We start from the raw sequence: 20,847 nt of genomic DNA, 5'->3' as shown, positions 1-20,847 counted from the left end.
TTCCAAAAATAAATTGACTGTACTGGATTAGAATATTAACATCTGTTAGTTTATGAAGGATGGTGAAATATTTAGAGTTGAAAATAACAACAATGCTGTGAGAGAGGGGGATAAAATCATGCTTTAGGGAATAACAATATATTTAAAACAACAACAACAACAACAACAATTTTATTTGTTAATATTTTTTGAACGAGTCTTACAATAACAATTTGAACGAGTCTTACAATAACAAATTGACAATGCAAAATTCAAATCTTTATAATCCTTACAGTAACACTAATGTCGTATTTCGATCTCTATACCACGCAAGATAGTAGGGACAATTGTTATTCCCCATTCCCCCGGTAAGTTCTCTTTGCAGAGCTGAGGGATTGGAACTATGATCTTGTTTTAAATTAACCCACCGTTTTTGGAATAAAATCACAAACTATTATGTTATATTAGTTGATTATGCCACTATCTATGACAAAGGAGCCAGATGTTCACCCAAGTTCATGGGCAGCATAAACGAGAGAGAGTCTTGTTTAAATCTATTTGAAATATGAGGTTTTATGAAACTTTCATTAATGAAATCAGCATCATCCCAACTTCCTTCCTGATGTATTACTGGTTTAGCAGGTTACTGCATCTCTTTCTCCTTATGTGACACCAATTGTTTCTGATGGAAATCAATGCTATCTAGTCTCGACAAGGTTAATTGGATTCCCCATTATTTTGATTGTTATATGATCACCAATTTCTTTTCTGACTCGAAATGATACTTGACAAAAGATTCTTAACATGAGACTGTTTGGACAGCATAATGAGATCGTTTTTTGTTGTCAAACAGTGTAACAGAGTCGTTCCCACCTGTTTCTTTCAATTTTGCTGGAGGTGCATCCTTGGTTTTAAGACCAGTTGACTACCTTGTTCAAAAGGAATTTTCCGTGAGTATTCCAATTATAGTCATAAAGGATAGGCAAATGTGTATCTTATTCATATTTTTTGAATGACTCTTAGGTTGTTACTAATTTGTGCCAAGCTTAAACTTTTTTCCATTTTCCCCAGGATAGCGCTGCAATGTGGTGCACATGTTTCGTTAAAGTTAAGAATGAAGGCACCACAATTTTGGGAGGTTTGTTACATGACAAAGGCAGTCTATTTGATTTCTGAAATCACAATGATCATCTTGAAACATGTGTGTCAGAAGTGTTGCCTTGAAATTTCCCGAAACCATAAAAACTCAACTTTCAAGTAACTGAATACACAGAATTCAAATCTTAATTCTATTCGATAATGTCCATCGCCCCTCAGTATTTGTTTCAGCATATGGGTTTAGGTTTCTACTTAAGTTCTATTGCCATTTCTTCAAAACTGTGCTGACAGTAACTTAATTTCGGTTTGGCTTAAAAGTTTTTTCAGGAACGAAAAATTCTTCAGAGAATCAAGTACAATAATACGCTAGAGCTACAAGAGCATTTTTATCATTCAGTCATCCATTCACATTGTAGAGAAGATCTATTACTCCTAGAATTCTAGCCTAGTTGTGCAGTGCTCGATGTCTTAAGTTGTTTTTTTCTGTTCTTTCTGTCGATATTTTCTTTCTTGCACAAGTTCACCGATCAAATGTGGGACAAAGTTCAACTGTTATTTTCTTGTTACAGACCTTGTTCTTAAAGACAAAATCTTTGTTTATGATTTTCCTCATCAGAGAGTAGAGTGGGCAGACTATTGTAAGTTATCGATTTTCCTTTCCTTATGTTTCATCATTCTACTTACATTAACATTGCAATCCTACGTAGATCCTACAAGAAATTGAGACTACCTTATCAAGTATCTCATCTAAAAGGCTACTAGTTGTTTGGCTTATAGGCCCGTCATTTGATCATCTAGCTGAAAACTCGTTTTATCTCAAAAGTCCGCTACTGTAAACCATTTAAGACATCTGAATCACATTTCTGCAGGTTATCTGTGAATGTCTCCATAACATTTGGGAAAGACGAATTTGTAAATGCTGGAGAATTAATCATGAGCAGCAGCTCGTCAAGTAACGTACCCTTCAAAAGTACATATCAGATTATTAATGCTCTCTCGCTGCATATATTTTTATACGTCGGATGCCTCCTGTTCCTGTAAATCATCTTCCAGCATAGATTCTTGGCCTGGATCCCACGACACTAGACTAGAAATCGGGCTCTCCTCAAAGGTTTGTCCTTTTTAACATTGGCTGTACTTAGGATTCATAGAAATGAAAGGTGATGGATAGAACGAGTGAGTTAGTTTCATTTTTCATTTCATACAAAAAAGAGATGAAGCCTTGGGAATTGGTCTTTTTCGAAAGATTGTATTTCTGTTTTGGTTTGTCGTTTGTGAATGTGACAAAATGATTCGAAAGATTTCTTGTTTGCCCCTCAGTTTCTGACTTTCTGGGGTTATTAGCATCAACTGATGTAGATAGAAGTTTTGAGTCTGCTCAAATATTATTTTACATTTACTTATTTTCGAAATCAGTTCGAACATGTTTGCATATGATTCAGTTCATATCCACCGGTGTACCTTAGTGAAGAAGCCAGAAGGAGGAACAACATTCTCAATGGTGTCAACTTTGCCTCAGCTGCTTCGGGTTATTACGACAGTACTGCACGCTTATATGTAAGTATTTCATTCACTTGTAATTAAAGATCAACTCGCCTAAAAATTATCAGAAAATGTTACAAAATCGATTGATCTGAATTAGTAATGGTTAGTTTTGTGAACCAATATGGAGTTTTACATAGTTGTACGTATGCATGCAGCGGGCCTTGACGTTGACGCAGCAGCTAGCTTATTACAGGGAGTGGCAGGGCCGAGTGGTGGACTTAGTAGGAAGGGCTAAAGCGAATGAAATATTCTCTGAGATAGAAAATATGAATAACAACGATTCCTAGGAAAAGTGTAAAGTGTGTAACGTTGCTTTCACTAAAATATTGAATAAATTACAATCAAAGTTACTGTACAATATATAAAATAAATGGACGAATAAGAGAGCGTATTATATCAATTTCTAGAAAGCTCTAAACGCTAGGAATCGTATACAGTAAGCTAAATATAAAATGCTAAAGTGAGCACTGTTATCGTCATCATACTACTTTATCGCTCTGGAGCTGTTCATCTCATAAGCGCGGGGACGAGTGATTTCATTCAGAATGACTACATCAACCCAATTCTCAACACACTCTTCTCTGCAAATCGGTTCTCGAACTCACTCATGGATCATAATCTAACTTCATCCAGGTCTCAAACTCACTCATAGAACAATTTTTCGACAACCAGTCAACTTTGCATATGAATTAACGCACACACTATTAACTCGGTGTGGGTAGAATTTATACAATCTTGTGCTATGTAATCAAGCAAGCAATCTTTGAATTCAAAGCCACCTAAATTTGAATTCAAAGAACACCATTTTTGAATTATAAACACATGTGTTGATTAGTCAAAAATTATGAGGTAAGCCATGATGTTTTTATTTTTGTTTTTTCCCTAAACTTCACCTATAAATACCCATCCATTCATCATTTCAAAATCACACCAAAACACAAAATCCTCTCATTTACAATCATAAGTGTAGAAGTGAGACAAAGGATTTAGTGTGAGATTTCTTAAGGAGTGTTTATCCTTGAAAGGAATAGGATTAGTGGAGAGAAAGTGAGTATTAAAATCAGAGTGTTCTGAGTGAAATACTTTGTATTCTCAATTCTCTTGTCTTCTTTGTCATTAATAAAGAAGTGATCTCCTTGAGAGTTTTAGAGTAGAGGTAGCCCAATCTTGGGGTGAACCACTATAAATATTGGTGTTCATCTTATTCATTGTTGATATCACTTATGATGTTCCGCTGCGATGTTACCTAGTTTATTTCCTTGATATCCCAACAACTGGTATCAGAGCTAGATTCTCAAATACTATAGGAAGTCCTCGTATGCTCTGTGGTTGCAGCTTAGTCTGAACTTCCACATCAGAAAAGGCTTTCTAGACAGTATTAGGGAAGTGGTTCTTTTGTGTTCAGGCTTTGACGATTAATTCGTTGGTAGCAGTCACAAAAGATGGTATATGCCTCCAAAAGTGGCAACAACAAATTGTTCTATTTGAGCAAACTTGTCCAGGTTCGATACAAAGAAGGAACTTTGGTCGCAGATAATCTGAACGAGATTCAAGGATTCGTGGAGCAGTTATCAAGTATGAGCATAAAACTTGATGACGAGGTGATAGCTCTGATTGTGCTAGCTTCATTGCCAGAGTCTTGGGAGACTCTGAAGTTATCACTCACGAACACAGCACCGGGAGGAGCCGTGAGTATGGACTTCATCAAGAGTGGTATCTTGAATGAAGAGATGAGGCGGAGATCTCAAGGATCCTCTACCTCACAGTCAGATGTTTTGGCTGCTGAGTCAAGGGGGAGAAGCAAGATCAAGAAAAACACAAATCAGAAGCCAAGAAGAAGAAAGTCCTCAGGGAGATATGCCAACATAAAATGTTATCGCTGTGGAGAAAACGGACATATTAAAAAATATTGTCGGCAACCGAAAAACAAACATGAAACCGACAATGAGCAAACAAACGCCATTGATGAATTCAATGTTGTTCACGAGCTAGAGCAGGAGTCCGTAAATTTGACAACTCAAGTAACTAGTTGGGTGATCGATAGTGGAGCAACAGTTAACGTCACATCTCGAAAAGAATGCTTTACATCCTACACACAAGGGGACTTTGGTGTGGTGAGAATGGGGAATAACGACTTATCCAGAGTCGTGGGAAAAGGAGATGTGAGCTTGACTACCGTGGATGGCTCTACAATGATCCTGACAGACGTCAGGCATGTGCCAGATATGCGCCTGAGTCTGATATCGGTCGAAAGACTCGATGAAGAAGGTTTCTGTACAACCTTCCGAAATGGGGTATGTAAGATTTCAAGAGGATCACTTGTGGTAGCAAAAGGATTAAAGATGTCAAAGCTATATGTGGTTCAGGAAAATCATTCTGAAGGAGTGAACTACGCAGGGGAAGAAAACTCAACAGAGTTGTGGCACCGACGTCTTGGTCACATAAGTGAAAAGAATCTTACACGCCTTGTGAGCAAGCAAGTTCTGCCCGATATAAAGCAGGTTCATATGAAACAATGCACAAACTGCTTAGCCGGAAAGCAAAACAGGATATCATTCAAAAGTTCACCTCCTAGCAGAGCCGATAAAATACTAGATCTGATGCACTCAGATCTATGTGGTCCGATGCCATTGTCGCTCGGAGGAGCGAGGTATTGAGTAACTTTTATCGATGATCATTCTCGGAAAATTTGGGTGTGGACACTCAAAACCAAGGACCAAGTTGCGGAAACGTTCAACAATTTTCTAAACTTGGTTGAACGGCAAACATGCATTAAATTCAAATGTATTCGAACAGATAATGGAGGAGAATACATTGGAACCTTTGATGAGATATGCAAAAGGAACGGAATCAGACATCAAACAACACCACCAAATACACCACAACTCAATGGATTAGCTGAGAGGATGAATAGAACTTTGGCAGAAAGAGTCAGAAGCATGCTCTCACATGCAAAGTTGACTAAAGAATTTTGGGGTGAGGCCGTGGTTGCTGCTGCATATATATTGAATCGCTCACCTTGTGTTCCTCTCAATTATGATGTCCCGGAGCAGGTGTGGCAAGGCAAAGAAGTTTCATATAATCATTTGCGGGTATTTGGCTGTGTTGCTTATGTTCATATACCAAAGGATGAAAGACAGAAGTTGGATGTCAAAACAAGAAAGTGCATATTTATAGGCTATGGCGAGGATCAACTTGGTTAGAAGTTTTATAATACAGATCTCAAAAAGCTTATAAGAAGTCATGATGCCATATTTCAGGAGAATGAATTCTTGGAGACTGCGGAAAAGGAGAATTCTGGATCTGAACATGATCTGGAGTGGTGGCCTTCAACGGTAAATCCACAATCGGTTGAAGATGAAGAATTGCAGAACAATCATGAGGATGATGATATCCGTGTTCACAGTGAACCACCAGCAGAAAGTTCTCGTGGTACAATGACCACACGTTCTGGAAGAGAAGTGCGGCCCTCAACCAGATATTCCACCAATGAATATATCATGCTAACTGACGGGGGAGAACCAGAGAGCTTCGAGGAAGCTATTACCGGTGAACACAAGGATAAGTGGATGGAGGCTATGCAAGAAGAAATGCAATCATTGCATGATAATGAGACGTTTGAGCTGGTGAAGTTGCCGAAAGGCAAGAAAGCTTTGAAGAATAAGTGGGTGTTCAGATTGAAGCACGAAGAACACAGTAGTCAACCAAGATTCAAAGCTAGGATTGTCGTCAAAGGTTTCGGACAGAAACATGGGGTCGACTTTGATGAAATATTTTCACCTGTGGTGAAGATGACATCCATCCGGATTGTGCTAGGGTTAGCAGCAGAGCTCGATATGGAGGTGGAACAAATGGATGTCAAGACCGCATTCCTTCATGGGGATTTGGAGGAAGAAATCTACATGGAGCAACCAGAGAGGTTTGAAGAGAAGGGGAAAGAGGACCTCATGTGCAGATTAAATAAGAGTTTGTACGGTCTCAAGCAAGCACCAATACAGTGGTACAAGAAGTTTGAATCGGTGATAACTCAACATGGATTCAAGAAAACCACTGCAGACCATTATGTGTTTGTCAAAGATACCTCTGATGATGATTTGATGGTGCTTCTGCTCTATGTAGATGACATGTTGATTGTTGGCAAAGATGCTTCTGAAATCAAAGGCCTAAAGAAGCAACTAAGCAAGATTTTTTCTATGAAAGACTTGGGGCCAGCAAAAAAAATTATTGGCATGGAAATTCATCGAGACAGGTATGCCAAGAAGACCTGGTTGTCGCAGGAAAAGTATATTGAGAAGGTACTTCAGAGATTCAACATGGACCAGGCCAAAGCAGTTGGATGTCCTCTTGCCAACCACTTCAAGTTGAACTCAAAGCAGAGTCCTATTACAGAGGATGAGGAAGAAGAAATGAAAAGTGTTCCATATGCTTCAGCTGTTGGAAGTCTGATGTATGCCATGGTATGTACTCGGCCAGATTTAGCTCATTCTGTAGGAGTAGTGAGCAGATTCCTTTCAAAACCAGGAAAGGAACATTGGGCTATAGTAAAATGGATATTCAGATATCTACGGGGAACCTCTAAACATAGATTGAGTTTTGGAGGATCTAGACTTGAGCTTGTAGGTTACACAGATGCAGATATGGCAGGAGATGTTGACTCCCGAAAATCCACATCAGGATACCTGATTACATTTGCAGGGGGAGCTGTGTCATGGCAGTCAAAGTTGCAAAAGTGTGTAGCATTATCAGTCACTGAAGCGGAGTTCATTGCAACAACTGAGGCATGCAAGGAAGTGTTATGGATGAAAGGGTTTTTGGAGGAATTAAGTTTTGTGCAAGATCAATACAAGTTGTTCTGTGACAGTCAGAACAGCAATTCATCTTGGAAAGAATCCTTCAATGCATTCAAGATCAAAGCATATTGATGTTCGTTATCATTGTATACGAGATGTATTGGAAAAGAAGTTGTTAAAGTTTGAGAAGATTCACACGGATGAAAATGGATCTGATATGATGACCAAGACCTTGCCGAAATGGAAGTTGGAATACTGTAGAGATGTTGCAGGTTTGATCGAATTCACAAAATGGGCTTGAGGGGGAGAATTGCTATGTAATCAAGCAAGCAATCTTGAATTCAAAGCCACCTAAATTTGAATCAAAGAACACCATTTTTGAATTATAAACACATGTGTTGATTAGTCAAAAATTATGAGGTAAGCCATGATGTTTTTATTTTTGTTTTTCCCTAAACTTCACCTATAAATACCCATCCATTCATCATTTCAAAATCACACCAAAACACAAAATCCTCTCATCTACAATCATAAGTATAGAAGTGAGACAAATGATTTAGTGTGAGATTTCTGAAGGAATGTTTATCCTTGGAAGGAATATGATTAGTGGAGAGAAAGTGAGTATTAAAATCAGAGTGTTCTGAGTGAAATACTTTGTATTCTAAATTCTCTTGTATTCTTTGTCATTAATAAAGAAGTGATCTCCTTGAGAGTTTTAGAGTGAACGTAGCTCAATCTTGGGGTGAACCACTATAAATATTGGTGTTCATCTTATTCATTGTTGATATCACTTATGATGTTCCGCCTGCGATGTTACCTCGTTTATTTCCCTGATATCCCAACATCTTGGTGCAAGAAGAATAGGAGTTACGTCTCTACCACCCAAGGATGTTTGCCTGCAGCAACTACTTTGTTTGGTTTTGGAAGAAACCAGTGTGGCAAGGCTTAACCGAGATGCCGTGGCATTTAACTGTAAACTAAATACCACGTTTCGGATTTTGAAGAATAGGCTTCCTGGATTGAAGCTTACTGTCTTTGATATCTACAATCCTCCGCTGGATTTGATAGTTCACCCGAGCCACCATATAACAGCCCAATTATCGCACCTAACATGGATAGAAACAAATACATCTTTCTTTATTTTTTTTTAAAAATAAATAACAGATATTTAAATAAATATAAAAATACGATTTTTTTAAAGATAAACAACATGATATTTTACATATAAATAATTTTTTGAAAAAAATTGATTCAAACCGTTCATGATTGTAAGATGATATATCTTTAAAATTCGATTTCAACATCCACCGACGAAGTCGACAGCCATCGGCGAAACCCACCGACGACACAGGCAGTCGAAGCAATTTTTTTTTTTTGGGGGTAAATAGTTTGTTTATTTTGCATAATGAACTAATTTTTAATTATAACCATGAGTTTTAACATTTAATATTAAAGAATTTAATATATTAAATTATAATCATTAAATATACTGATATTGCATTACATTTCTCAAGTCGAAAATAAAATGAAAAGGTCATTAAGCAAAACTACTAACTAAACGTATTTGGACTTAACCCTTAAATATATCATATGATAATACACATGAATGTATTAATATATATTGGATGGGACCATGTAAGCAGTAGAAGCCTACATCATTCGTTGTCATTAATATAGAAACAAGAACTACTACTATTGTCTGGAGTCGTAGAATAATCGAAAACCATCATTTCGATTATTTTTTTCCCAAATATATAATTAATAATTGATAAAATAATATTAAAAACTACAATAATAACAAAAAATGATAAAAATAAATAAATTAGTATTATAATATTAATCTTAAAATAAAAAATACAGTATTAGCACTAAAAAATTATCTATTTCAATAATTTTATTAAAGTTTTATATTTAATATAAATTAAACAAATAAAAATAAAATTTGAATATAAAAAATGGAAAAAAAAAATATATACACAGTTAAATAAAAAAGATAATGAGTAAATAAGTCAGTTAAAGAGTGAAAATAATTGTGCTATCGTACAAACATATATATTCTAGCTCATACACATAAAAATTGATTAATTTTCATTATTAGATTAATTCCAAAAATAGTTAAATAAATTTATTAAATAAAATAATAAAATGATAATTTTATTACTTTTTTGTAAAATTTAATATATTCAACACAAATATTTTTAGTTACAAAAAATTTTTTTTGAATAAAATATATTTTAAATATATAAGTCTTTTTGGGACTATTTTCGTATTGTTAAATGATAAAATTATGTGATATTGGTTAATATTAGGGGTGTCATCTTGATTCAATTCGTTAACCCGACATAAACAATCCGAAATAAATCAGGTCTGGGTTGGGGTATTTCAGGTTGGCAGGTTGGGAAAAAATACTTGACCTGAATATATATTTTTAAAAAATATAATTAATAATATTTCTTATATTTTTATATATTGGGTGTTCGGGAAAAAAATTATTGTATATTTATATCAAATTTTTCTAATGTTTATTTCATTATTTATTAAAAAATATATAACACGCGATGAGTACATAATATGTTTATTTTAAAAATTAAATAACATTAATTGGTCATCTTAATTCTATGGCAATACCAACATAGAATTAATCTGTGGTGACCACTCGAATTCTCACCAACATTGATTATCAAATATGAAAAAATTATATATAAGTTAATTTAAATGAAGTCCTTTTTAGGACGAATTAAAGCATTTAAACGTATTTCGTGATAACTATCAAATATATATGTTTATTTTTTAGAGATTCGACTGAAAAAATTCCCATACAATTGCCAAGATGTTCGGCCGCAGTGTTTTTAATGCGACAGGATTGGCCTTTAATGCCCGAAAGATGTTCGGCTGAGGAGCCTGAGATTGATCGACTCACGCACGTCTGAAGCCTGCAAGAGTATTTAATGCGATGAGACTCGCGTTTCCAATTCCAAGATATTCGCCGAGTATCTAAAAAATTCTGCAAAAGTATTAAATGGGATTACACTGGCGTTCCAAGTGTGCCATTGAAATTTAATTTTTTTTAAATGCAAAACTTGATAGCGCATGTCCCGATTGTGCCATTCACTTCTTATATGATAAGAAGTTGGAAGCTTCGTGTTTATAAGCTTTGCATGTCCCCCGAATGTGCCATCCAATAAACGCAACATTTATCAGCCATTTATTCTTCTTTGCAGTGAAGAATATTCTTCTATCGCTTCCCTCCGCCTCTTGCGGAAACCGCCTGAAGTTTCCGCCGTTTTAATTCATTGAAGTTCTTAGGAGTAGTACTTTTCGAGGGTTATTATTTCTCCGGTGCTTAACCACGGCAAAAATCGACAGCGATCGGTTTTGTTAGTTGAGTGTAGCGGTTGTCTTTCTTATTCGGTATTGTCTAATGTCTTTCCTATTGATTATTGCAAGTATTTTGTGTATTATGTGATATATATTTGTATCGTTGATACAACTGTGGCAGCTTAGCTGATTCCTCTGTTTGGGATTATGCAGATACATACAAATATGTATGCATCTGCATTTCCTCATTTTCAAGTTTTCAGGAGGATGTAACATTCCTGTTTACAGTGATTTGCATGAACATTAAATGTCACTTTCTAACTAAATTTAGTTTAACTAGGACTATATGTTGTCTTAAATATTAATTTTCTTGTGCTTTTTATACGATCTCTGCAACTTATGCTGCAGATATTATTCATAATAATAATAATCTTCTAAAAATATAATAATAAATACTGTTGATACGATCTCGTTGAAATGGATGAGCCGGGTAAGGAGCTTCAACGGATCAAATCAACAATTTATAGTGTTTGGGAAATTTGAGTGAAGATAATGGCTGAGATTAACACCTGCAAACAAGAAATTAACTCGTGAATTGGCGCAGGAGGGGTGTCCGACGTGGCCACTCCGATGCTAAAGTCAGTAGGTTGAAGATGAATACAAGCAATATTTGAGAGAAAATATGTATAATGCTCAGAGTTCAAAGATTTCAGAATGCTTTAAATAAGATTCATATCTGCTATTTATAGTAGAGGAATGGGTAGTTACCTCGACTTCCGTTGTAATAACCCAACCTTTTATCATGTTAATCCTTATGGTTTATTATTGTTATGATCATGTTTTATGCTTTACTGGTTGAGATTATGTTGAATGGTTACTGGTTATGGATATCTTTATTGAAATGGTTATTGTTTTGGTATTATGTTCATAGTTGGTGATGGTTATGGAAATGAATGGGTAGAATAAAAAGTTGACTTGAGCCAAATAGAAAATGGAAGTGGAGAAATGGTAAGACAAACGTGGCAGTAGTTGTGGTTTTTAATATAATGTTTTGTATATTGATCCAATTGATGTGAGGCCACTTCCATTAGAAAGATAAGATATAAGGCTATAACTTTCATGTTTTGAGTTTTGTTCAAATCATTAGGGAAGACGAGCCAAAAGTGGCCCGAAGTATGTCGTGTGTTTCGTTGTTTCTGCACTGACACATGTTGTGAGAATGGGCATAACTTTTTACTCAGACCTCCAAATGACCTGAAATTTGGGGAGATTCAAGAAAACACATAGGGCTACAACTTTCATGTTGACCACTTTTGCAAATTCGGAAGTTAAAAATGCTTTTTGGGCAGAATGAGGCGCGCCACCGCGCCAGAACTCGCGTCATGGCGTGCGGGGTACTGAAGTTATTATTTTTGGGCAGTATGGGGCGCGCATATGCGCCGGAAATGTTGCGCATATGCGCCTAGCAGGCTGTTAAAAATTTCCAAAACACGTTTTTGAGGGAATGAAGGCTTTTATATGTCTTTTCTAGATGCTTTTCCACATTTCTCTCTTCTCCCATTATTTTCCTATGGTTCAAGCTCCTTTCTCTTCAAAGTTTTCTTTCTTTCAATTCTCCACTCCAAGTCAAGGATTTTAGTTTTATTTTTAGTGGTTTCCACCTTTTCCTCCAAGCTACAAGGTAAGGATTATAGTATTGGAGTTGGAAGGGTTTTTAATATTAAGGTTATGTGAAAGGTTAAGTTGAATTGATGGATTCTTTGGATTAATGTTAATGATTCATAGTTATTATTGTGTTTATTGTTGTAGGAATCTTTTGAAATCATCATAGCCACCATATTGTTGATTGGTTGTAAGTAGAACTTCTCCTTGAGCTCACATGATGAATATATGTATATAAGCCATGTTTATTGATAATTAGCTCCTTTCATTGGTATATATTTGATCTATATATTGTTATATGTTCATTGTTCAATGATTTCATTGAATTCATTGATCAAGGAGCTAATACACCATTGTGCCTACCCAAGTGTTTGTATAAATGCCTCAATAAGAGTTCCTATGATTAAAGCCAAGGAATGATAGTAATTCATGCATGTCATTGGCCAATCACATGATTATGAGTATCTCTCACAGTTTTGATATATTTATATATCAAAGAGATATTATCCACATGTCACAGGTCACAGACTATCATTTCCTTTTCTTTCACTCATGTCATGAGATACTATCCATATTGCCTTGATTATGTAATGTTCATTGAAGATAGTATCGCTCTACTTTCATTGCCATTGCTATAGCCACGTTTTAAGCTAAAGTTATATTTATGTAATTATTATGTATAGCTTTCTACTTACTGAGTTTATTCTCATTCCAGTTATGTCATGTGATGCAGGTGATCAAAAGAAGTGAAACGGATTGTTCGAGGCGGAAGAAGTCATATAGAATGCCATGGGAAAGACTTGTTATCATGTCACTTTTTATTTGGGATACAATGATCATGAGAAGTTTTAAAATATCATGTAGTTTGTTAAATGAACGAGGGGAAAAACAAGTTAGTATGTTGGCCTGTGGTTATGAGTTGAATGCTATTTTGTTAACGATCATGTATATTAGTAAGAATAATGTTTATGATGTAAATGATATATTTTTCTTTCCCTTTTAAACGTTAAGGCTTCCGCATACGTTAATTAGTTAATTAAAATGTCTTGGGAGTGGGTTGTTTCATCCGTGCCATCTACTAAGTTGGTTTACCAAACCAGCTTCTGATGACTTCTCGGATACTCCAAACCCAAGTTGTTCTGATAGATTGAATTGCCTGTATCAATCACACTTCAAAACAATTAAAATTTTTATTTTTTACACGATTTTACCACTTCACGACACTTAAATTTTTTTATCTCTTATACGATTGTACCAATTCACAACACAGATTTATTAAATTCTTAATTTTTTTTTTATTTTACCTAAAATATTAGCGACGAAACTCATGGAAACCGTCGCTACGGTTTCGCACATGAATACCGTTGCTACATTTAGCGACGGTGATTAATAAACCGTTGCTAAATTTAGCGACGGTGTAACAAACAGTCGCTAATTAGCGACGGTTTATATATTCTTTCCGTCGCAAATATCATTTGCGACGGTTTTTACAGTTACGACAACGATTTTTTAACTGCGACGGTTTTCAAAACCAACCGTCGCAAATTGTAGCTACGACAACGGTCAAACGGTCAAAACCTGTTGTCTTTGAGCGAACCATTTAACAATATCGGCTTTTAACAACAGTTTTAAAAGGACTACGACAACGGTTGTCGTATGTCATTTTTTTTGTACTGAGAGTATGTTTATAGTTGGCCGGTATCAAGAATGTTGGATGAGTCACGGTGAAACGACGATGATTTCCTTTAGCAGAAATTAGTTTTATGTCAACTTCAAGATTTAATAATTTACAACCTTTTATAACTAATTTTTGATTGACTTTTTGTTTTGTTGGTGATTAAAATGAAGTTTGGGCTTTTGAGAATGAATTTGAAGCCACTTCCGGATTTGGTGGTCAACATTTTTGTTTGCTTTTTCACTGAAACAATTTCCCAACAATAATGTATAATTCTAACTTTTTTTCATTATTTTTTAATCAAGAAAGGCCGGCTGTGGAACAGTTGTGTTGGAAACATCATTTCTATGTAATGTGAGGTCTGTGGGGACATGCTCAAATGCCACACAGTATGTTTTCTGGGATGGATTCCATCCCTCTCAAGCTGCTAATGAGTAATGGGCCCAGAGTTTACTTGAGCAGGGATTTGTTTTCATAGGGTAACCCTTTATATCTATATATTATGTATATAGTATGTACAATTAGGAGTTATTGAGGTTGTTCTGTTTTATAATGCAAACTTTGGGCTCATGAATGTTGTTGTTATTATGTTATAAATAACTTCATTTAAGCAAATAGCCTTAAGCAATTTTTTTTTACTATTAACTAGACCTTAAATAATTTTGGATATAAAAAAATGAAGAGATCCAAGTTTGACCAAAAACCCTAATTATCAAAGAGAAAAAATACCACATAACTATTCTCCAACCGACATCATCTAAATCTATACGCCATGGATAAAAAAAAAACGTGTTATTTTTCCTAGCATTCAACTTCAACAGCAAGCCTTTGCACTGAAGATTTGCAATCAGTAGCCCCAAAAGTCTTCTCCGATACGTCGATCGAACAACTTTTCTGGCCAACACATGCCTGAAAATCATTAGCAAGAACAGTCAGAAATACTCTCTAAACAGCTTTTTACATTTTAAAGAAATCTGAAAATCTTATCTTATTAAGAAACAAATTTATAGAAACGTTTTTTAAACATTGAAACCGAGCGGATCAAGAAAACTGAAACAGAAGCTTTACCTCTTTAAGAACTGATATACTGTTGGATGACTCGCAGTGGCCTTTTTCGAGTGATCCGAATGTCCCATTTGGAAGACCGAAACTGGCAAAGTTTACATTGGATATAACCCTTTTCCCTTGGCAAGACAATTCCAAACTGCTCCCTTCATAAGCATGTGCATATGCCTTTGAATTTGTCACGGTTTTTACAGTTACAAGGCAAGGGTTTCCTCCAAACTCTTCAAACAGAACCAAGGTATTAAGGCCTCTTTTGTTCAAGAAAGACCTCGGAACATGGTACCTAGAGTACGCAAAGAACACGGTTATGTACGCTAAAATTGCATGTTTTTAGCTTTTTTTGAGTGGGAGGATCAAGATTCTTGGATTAAATTTCTGAACGTCTTACCATCTTTGCGTCGATTTCCCACAATTAGTCTCGCATTTCGAAGCCCCGTAGCCTCCTCGATAGTTACATGAGGAACTGCATCCGTCGCCAGACAGAAAACTAGGCCAGTATCTGCCTATGTTATTACCATTCACCCAAGCTGTCCCTTTTCCTAAACCCCACAAGTCCAAGACAACAGCGTCATCCCCCTTTGGTGTTGCGAAGGCTGTCTGCAAAGAAATTTTCATTTATAAAATATAAGTTAATCTCTTTTGTCTCCGAACAAAACAATATAGAGAGATAGATTGTACATTGATCATACCTTGTACCAGGTAAACATTTGGTTGCTGGGCCAGTTTGTATACCATCTTCGTCTGCTAAACATCGGATCACTTCCAAGTCCCCTCTCATCCATACCGTTTAATCCAACTTTATAAGCCCATCTGTTATTCGATAGATCCTTCTCTATACTGCTTGGTGCTAGTAGTTTCACTGGTCCAAGTATGCCATTCGGTGTTTTTTCTAAATTCGCTCCATAATTCTTCAAGAAAAACAAAATATTAAAATCAACAAAGTAATCTAGGGCAAATTCAAGTACCAAAAGAATAGCATCACAAATTTTTACTTGGAGTCCAACTGTTACACTGAGCAAGGTTATGTAATTCGTCCCTACTCTTGGTGCAAAGTTTCGTTCAAACACGAACTTGAATTCCCCATTTCTCACCCATTTTGATCCTAATATTCAATGCAAAACTTAGAAAATCAATCGAGATTCATCATCAAAATTAGATAAACACGAATGTAGGATGAAGATAGTTACCAATGTGTCTCCGGTTGACAAATGCATGAAGTACATGGCAGTTGCAGTTTACTTGTAACGTTACCTCTTCACCCCAGATGGGATCATTTCCATACAAGTTCACACTGCGTGAAAAAACCTTATCATTTACGATCCAAACAAAATCGAGTCCAAGTACCTTATACTTCAAAAAACAACATAGAAATTACAGCATAATACCTTGTCATGTACCATAGATAATCACTTGTATCATTTGTCACAAGCTTTTGGTCAATGAGTCCTTTAGCATAAGTAACACCTTTAAAGTTTCTACCATACTGAACGGGACATCTCAAGTGCTCCATTCGCTCGCTTCTCCACTTCCAATTCAAATTATAATGTAGTCCTCTCACAGCATCTTCTGGTAATCTCTTCTCCATTAATGATGTTTGTGTGTTCACCTATCATAAAATCAAAAAAAAAAGTCTCCCTTTTAGAAATCATACGAGGTTTAATCAAAATTTTTATTCCTGTCCTAATAAAAACCTCGTTTTCTCCCTACCCGGGCGGTGTTGTAGACTTCAGTGACACAGTCAGGAAGAATGCTAACTGACCAAGATGGAACAGTGTATTTCTTGCCTTCAAAATCTATTGTTATGTCTTCTTTGTCATTTGCATTACCAAAGAAACATACCCTTGAACCATTGTAATTGTAAATTGTGGACTGCAAATGGAAAATAATATAAAATTTAATATAATCTTTTCAGCCAAGATATATCTACACACACACACACACACAAATATAATGAAAAAGAAAATGGGAAATTTAGTTTACTCACAGACATCCAGTTCCCATAATCTTTATTTGTAGATTCACCATGAGTTAGAATTTTTTCCATTGACATGAGATGGGTATGAAGCTGCTTCAGATGTCCATATTTAGGTTGGTTCAGATTACCTGCAACATTAATATAAAACAAAAGTTAAATTATATTTAAGCATATTATAACAGTAATATTATATGATATTTAATTCTTGGATTATGTATATTTTACCATATTCATCTAGGGGGGCATCGTAGTCGTATGACGTAGTTATATACGGTCCACCGGCGACACGTCCAAAATTCGTTCCTCCGTGATACTATAACCACGTATATAATTTATAATATATGGTCAATTTGGATCTTGAAATGCATGCGAAAATTTCATAAAAGTAATATAAGTTTACTAAATTTTAAAAGTTAATTGTCACAAACCATATAATAATTTTGCAGTGTGCCACCATATTGATAGAATCGTCCAACGGAAAATGCAAGATCTTCTGCTGTTCTATGTGGGTCTTTGCCACCCCAGTCCTTGAACCTTAATAAATTTTATATATTTAAATGAAGATCATTGTAAATTTTTAAATTATATATGACAAAACGAAACTAATAAAATAATAATAATAGCTGATAATAATTAAATAATATAAAGAATTAATGTATACTAACCATCCACTCCAGTTTTCAGTCCAAAGCTTTGGGCTATTTTTATGAGGCGAAAACTGGTCGCAATAGTAACCATTACATGTATTGATCTGTTCATTAATTTGAACAAAATTATATTATTATTAATTAAGCATGTATATTATAATATAATTAAGAGTTGGGGGATAAATTTAATTTATTACAGACCATTGATGGTGGTGCATCCTTTTCTTCACACATGATCCAAGGGACACCAATGTCCAGAGACTCGGCAAAATTGGCACACCAATTGATATACGATTTTCCTTGATCTCCATATGAGTTGATGACATTTCCATATTCGTTCTCAATCTGATTTTTAATCCAAAAAATAGAAACAAAAAACAATTTACAGATTCATCAATAATAAAATGGAGTTTACCTAAGTAATTGGCATATATGTAACATTAGAATTTTCTTGTTGAATAAAAATTTATAATTTGTTTGGGAAACTAAATTTTTTTTCAAAAATTACACATAAATTTAGGAAAATTATCATTCGAGAAATAGGTTGTGACACAGCGCGCGTAGATTTCACATACCTGAGCCATTATAATAGGTCCTCCTTCAGAAGCAAAGAGATTATTTTTCTTCATCATATCAACAATCAAGGTTGTGAAAGTCTTCATTTCATTCTGAACCCAAATTAACTCACAAAATTTATATACAAATTAATCCTACTTACAGAAAATAAACAATAACGAAAATAAGGCAATTAAGTTAATGGATAACACTACCATGAAGGCGTCATTTTGGGTTCTGAAAGTGATATTTTGTAGACTATTCAGCCAAACAGGAAAACCCCTACACATACATTAAAAAAATTAAAATATAATTTAGTAAATAAGTAAAATTTCCCAATTTTCCGATTAATATTCAAAAAAAAAAACTAAATTTGTTCATAAATAATACCCAAAATTCCATTCTGCACAAACATATGGTCCAATTCTCAAAATTGCGTACATCCCTTCATCTTGAATTGTCTTGATAAACTTGACAAGGTCCAAGTTACCTTCGAATGTGTACTGTGTGAAAAAAAAAAAAAAAAAAAAGGAGATTAGTCGCATTTTGCACACACGTTTTTAGTACAACACAATAAGTATATAATATCAAACCTGCCGATATAAGGGCTCATGCGCATTCCAAAAAACGTAAGTCTCAATTGCATTGAGACCTCCTTCCTTGGCCTTCTTGATCAATGATGGCCACATCTACAATCCCAACAACAACAACAAAAAAAGAAATTAAATTAAATAATTTCAATTGTGGAAAAATTTTCTTCATATAATGTATATTATACTACATGCTTTGATATATGGAATCAGATATTATTATGTATTCTATAAAGATAATAAAATTTTCTTAGTATAGTAAATTTTTAAGAACGTTTTGAAGTAATATGTATTCTATAATGTAATAAACGAAATATGTTTTTTTACGGTATATAGCGATGATATTTAAACATCGACTCAATAACTAAATTTCGTAAAAATCGCGATATTAATTTAGACAAAATTTTAGAGATCATTCATACCTCAGTAGTGCTACGAGGATAATGAATAGATCCAGAAATGATGAGTTTCCTTTCTCCATCGATCTTGATTGCTCTATCATCATATGTAACCTCAACAGCATTTGTAGCCAAATAGAAAGTGAAGAAAATCAACAGAAATAATCTGAAAGAGCCCATCATTTTTTTTTCTTTCTGATATATCAGATAGAACCTAAAAAAAACACTGAGAAATGATCATTTGGTATGTGGGTATTTATAGGCCAACAAATTTTATTCAAATTCTCGATGAGATAAATTGGGATAATTCTAAATCTTGAATTATATGTGTTTTGTAACAATGATATCTTCGAGATTATATATGAAAGTACGATTTCTAATTCAAATCCAACTCCCCAAATGTAACCTCGAGATCAAATCGTAGAGATATACAGATAGAATATAATTACTATTTATCTTTCATTTATCTCCAAACTTAATTGTAGAGCCTTTAAATTACTTGTTTCTTTGATTTTTTATATATATGCTTGTTGAAAAATTAAAAAAAAAAAACATTTAAAGAAGGTACAGTACAGTACAGTACAGTCTTTTGTTATATCTGATCTGATATATGGTAATTCGATAGATATAATTTTAAAATTTGTATTTAATTTAAAATCATAACAACTTCTATCTTTTGCTAATTAATAAACTGAATTTTTTGTACAGTTGTTTATGTCTTTTTCTAATTTATTTATCATGTGACGTAAAAAAATGAGGCTCTGTTATATCTGGCTTTTCCAATTGGTTTGATAATGTAGATTATTAAAACTGCAAAGTCACTAGATTAAATGACCAAAAATGTAAAAAAGAAAATTTAGAAAAATGCTTTCTAATAAGTTATTTTAAAATTGTATTAATGTCTAGAATTGATTTTTTATATGAAGTGCTACAAGATCTCGTGCATTGGAACCCATGGTTATGGATCTGAATTCGTTAGTATGGAACATTCTCTTTTCCAAGTTTAATCTCCTAGTATATGAAAGAGTGAAAAAGTGTTTTCGTTGTTGTGAAAAAAGAAACATTTGTATCTTAATGCACGTATTTATAAAAAGGTTATAGGTTAGTTAAGAAAAAATCGATTCATCCTAATTTATTGGTAAGATATTATTTGAATAATTTTTAAAAGCAAATCGAATATTTTTATTTATTATATAATTTTTATTTTTTGTGTGGATATTTAGATTAAATTACATCAGTTTATGTATAATTTTATCCCGTGTTAGATTTTTTTTAAATATGGTGATCAAAATATGATTCAAATTTTATCTAGGTTGATTAGTTAAAATGACGATGAAATCACCGTATTACCATTCGATATGTACAGAATTAACACAGTATTCATCAAACTATGCTAGTCAAGTAAAAATCTCGATGAACAAATTTCATGAAACAACTCATTAAAAAATGTTGATAAATAAATTAAACTCTCAATCATTAATCAAATATTCACTTACGTTGCCAACTTGTAGCAACCTCGATTCTGATTTTGATAATATAGCAGGCTGAAA

At 34.3% G+C, this 20,847-nt stretch overlaps 1 protein-coding gene and 1 pseudogene across 1 annotated transcript; one reads left to right on the top strand and one right to left on the bottom strand.

Annotated features, from left to right (window-relative positions):
- The first annotated feature begins 282 nt into the window (after positions 1–282).
- Positions 283–8,563, top strand: LOC142528519 (GDSL esterase/lipase At5g03810-like; annotated as a pseudogene).
- A 6,299-nt stretch (positions 8,564–14,862) lies between these two features.
- Positions 14,863–19,496, bottom strand: LOC142529681 (beta-galactosidase 15-like). The gene is made up of 18 exons (XM_075635289.1): positions 19,322–19,496; positions 18,903–18,998; positions 18,700–18,812; positions 18,525–18,591; positions 18,330–18,422; positions 17,956–18,099; positions 17,773–17,858; positions 17,536–17,641; positions 17,333–17,420; positions 17,117–17,235; positions 16,840–17,001; positions 16,518–16,738; positions 16,320–16,423; positions 16,125–16,234; positions 15,822–16,040; positions 15,521–15,729; positions 15,136–15,415; positions 14,863–14,976 (listed from the first exon to the last, which is right to left on the bottom strand). Exons 1-18 carry the CDS (start codon positions 19,478–19,480, stop codon positions 14,869–14,871), a joined length of 2,484 nt encoding a protein of 827 aa, XP_075491404.1. The 5' UTR covers positions 19,481–19,496; the 3' UTR covers positions 14,863–14,868.
- Positions 19,497–20,847: the final 1,351 nt, after the last annotated feature.

The sequence above is a fragment of the Primulina tabacum genome, chromosome 16 (assembly GCF_025594145.1).
Source record: "Primulina tabacum isolate GXHZ01 chromosome 16, ASM2559414v2, whole genome shotgun sequence".
NCBI lineage: Eukaryota > Viridiplantae > Streptophyta > Magnoliopsida > Lamiales > Gesneriaceae > Primulina > Primulina tabacum.
Note: the sequence above shows the minus strand (reverse complement) of the source record. Positions and strands in the feature narration are given on the sequence as shown.

What these genes read in the sequence shown, in the direction of transcription:
- LOC142529681 (XM_075635289.1), bottom strand. Translation starts at nt 19,480, where the DNA reads ATGATGGGCTCTTTCAGATTATTTCTGTTGATTTTCTTCACTTTCTAT. An exon ending in ATCCTCGTAGCACTACTGAG is followed by an intron (nt 18,999 to 19,321) that starts GTATGAATGATC and finishes TTGGGATTGTAG; the next exon opens with ATGTGGCCATCATTGATCAA. An exon ending in ATTATGGGAACTGGATGTCT is followed by an intron (nt 17,002 to 17,116) that starts GTGAGTAAACTA and finishes TTCCATTTGCAG; the next exon opens with TCCACAATTTACAATTACAA.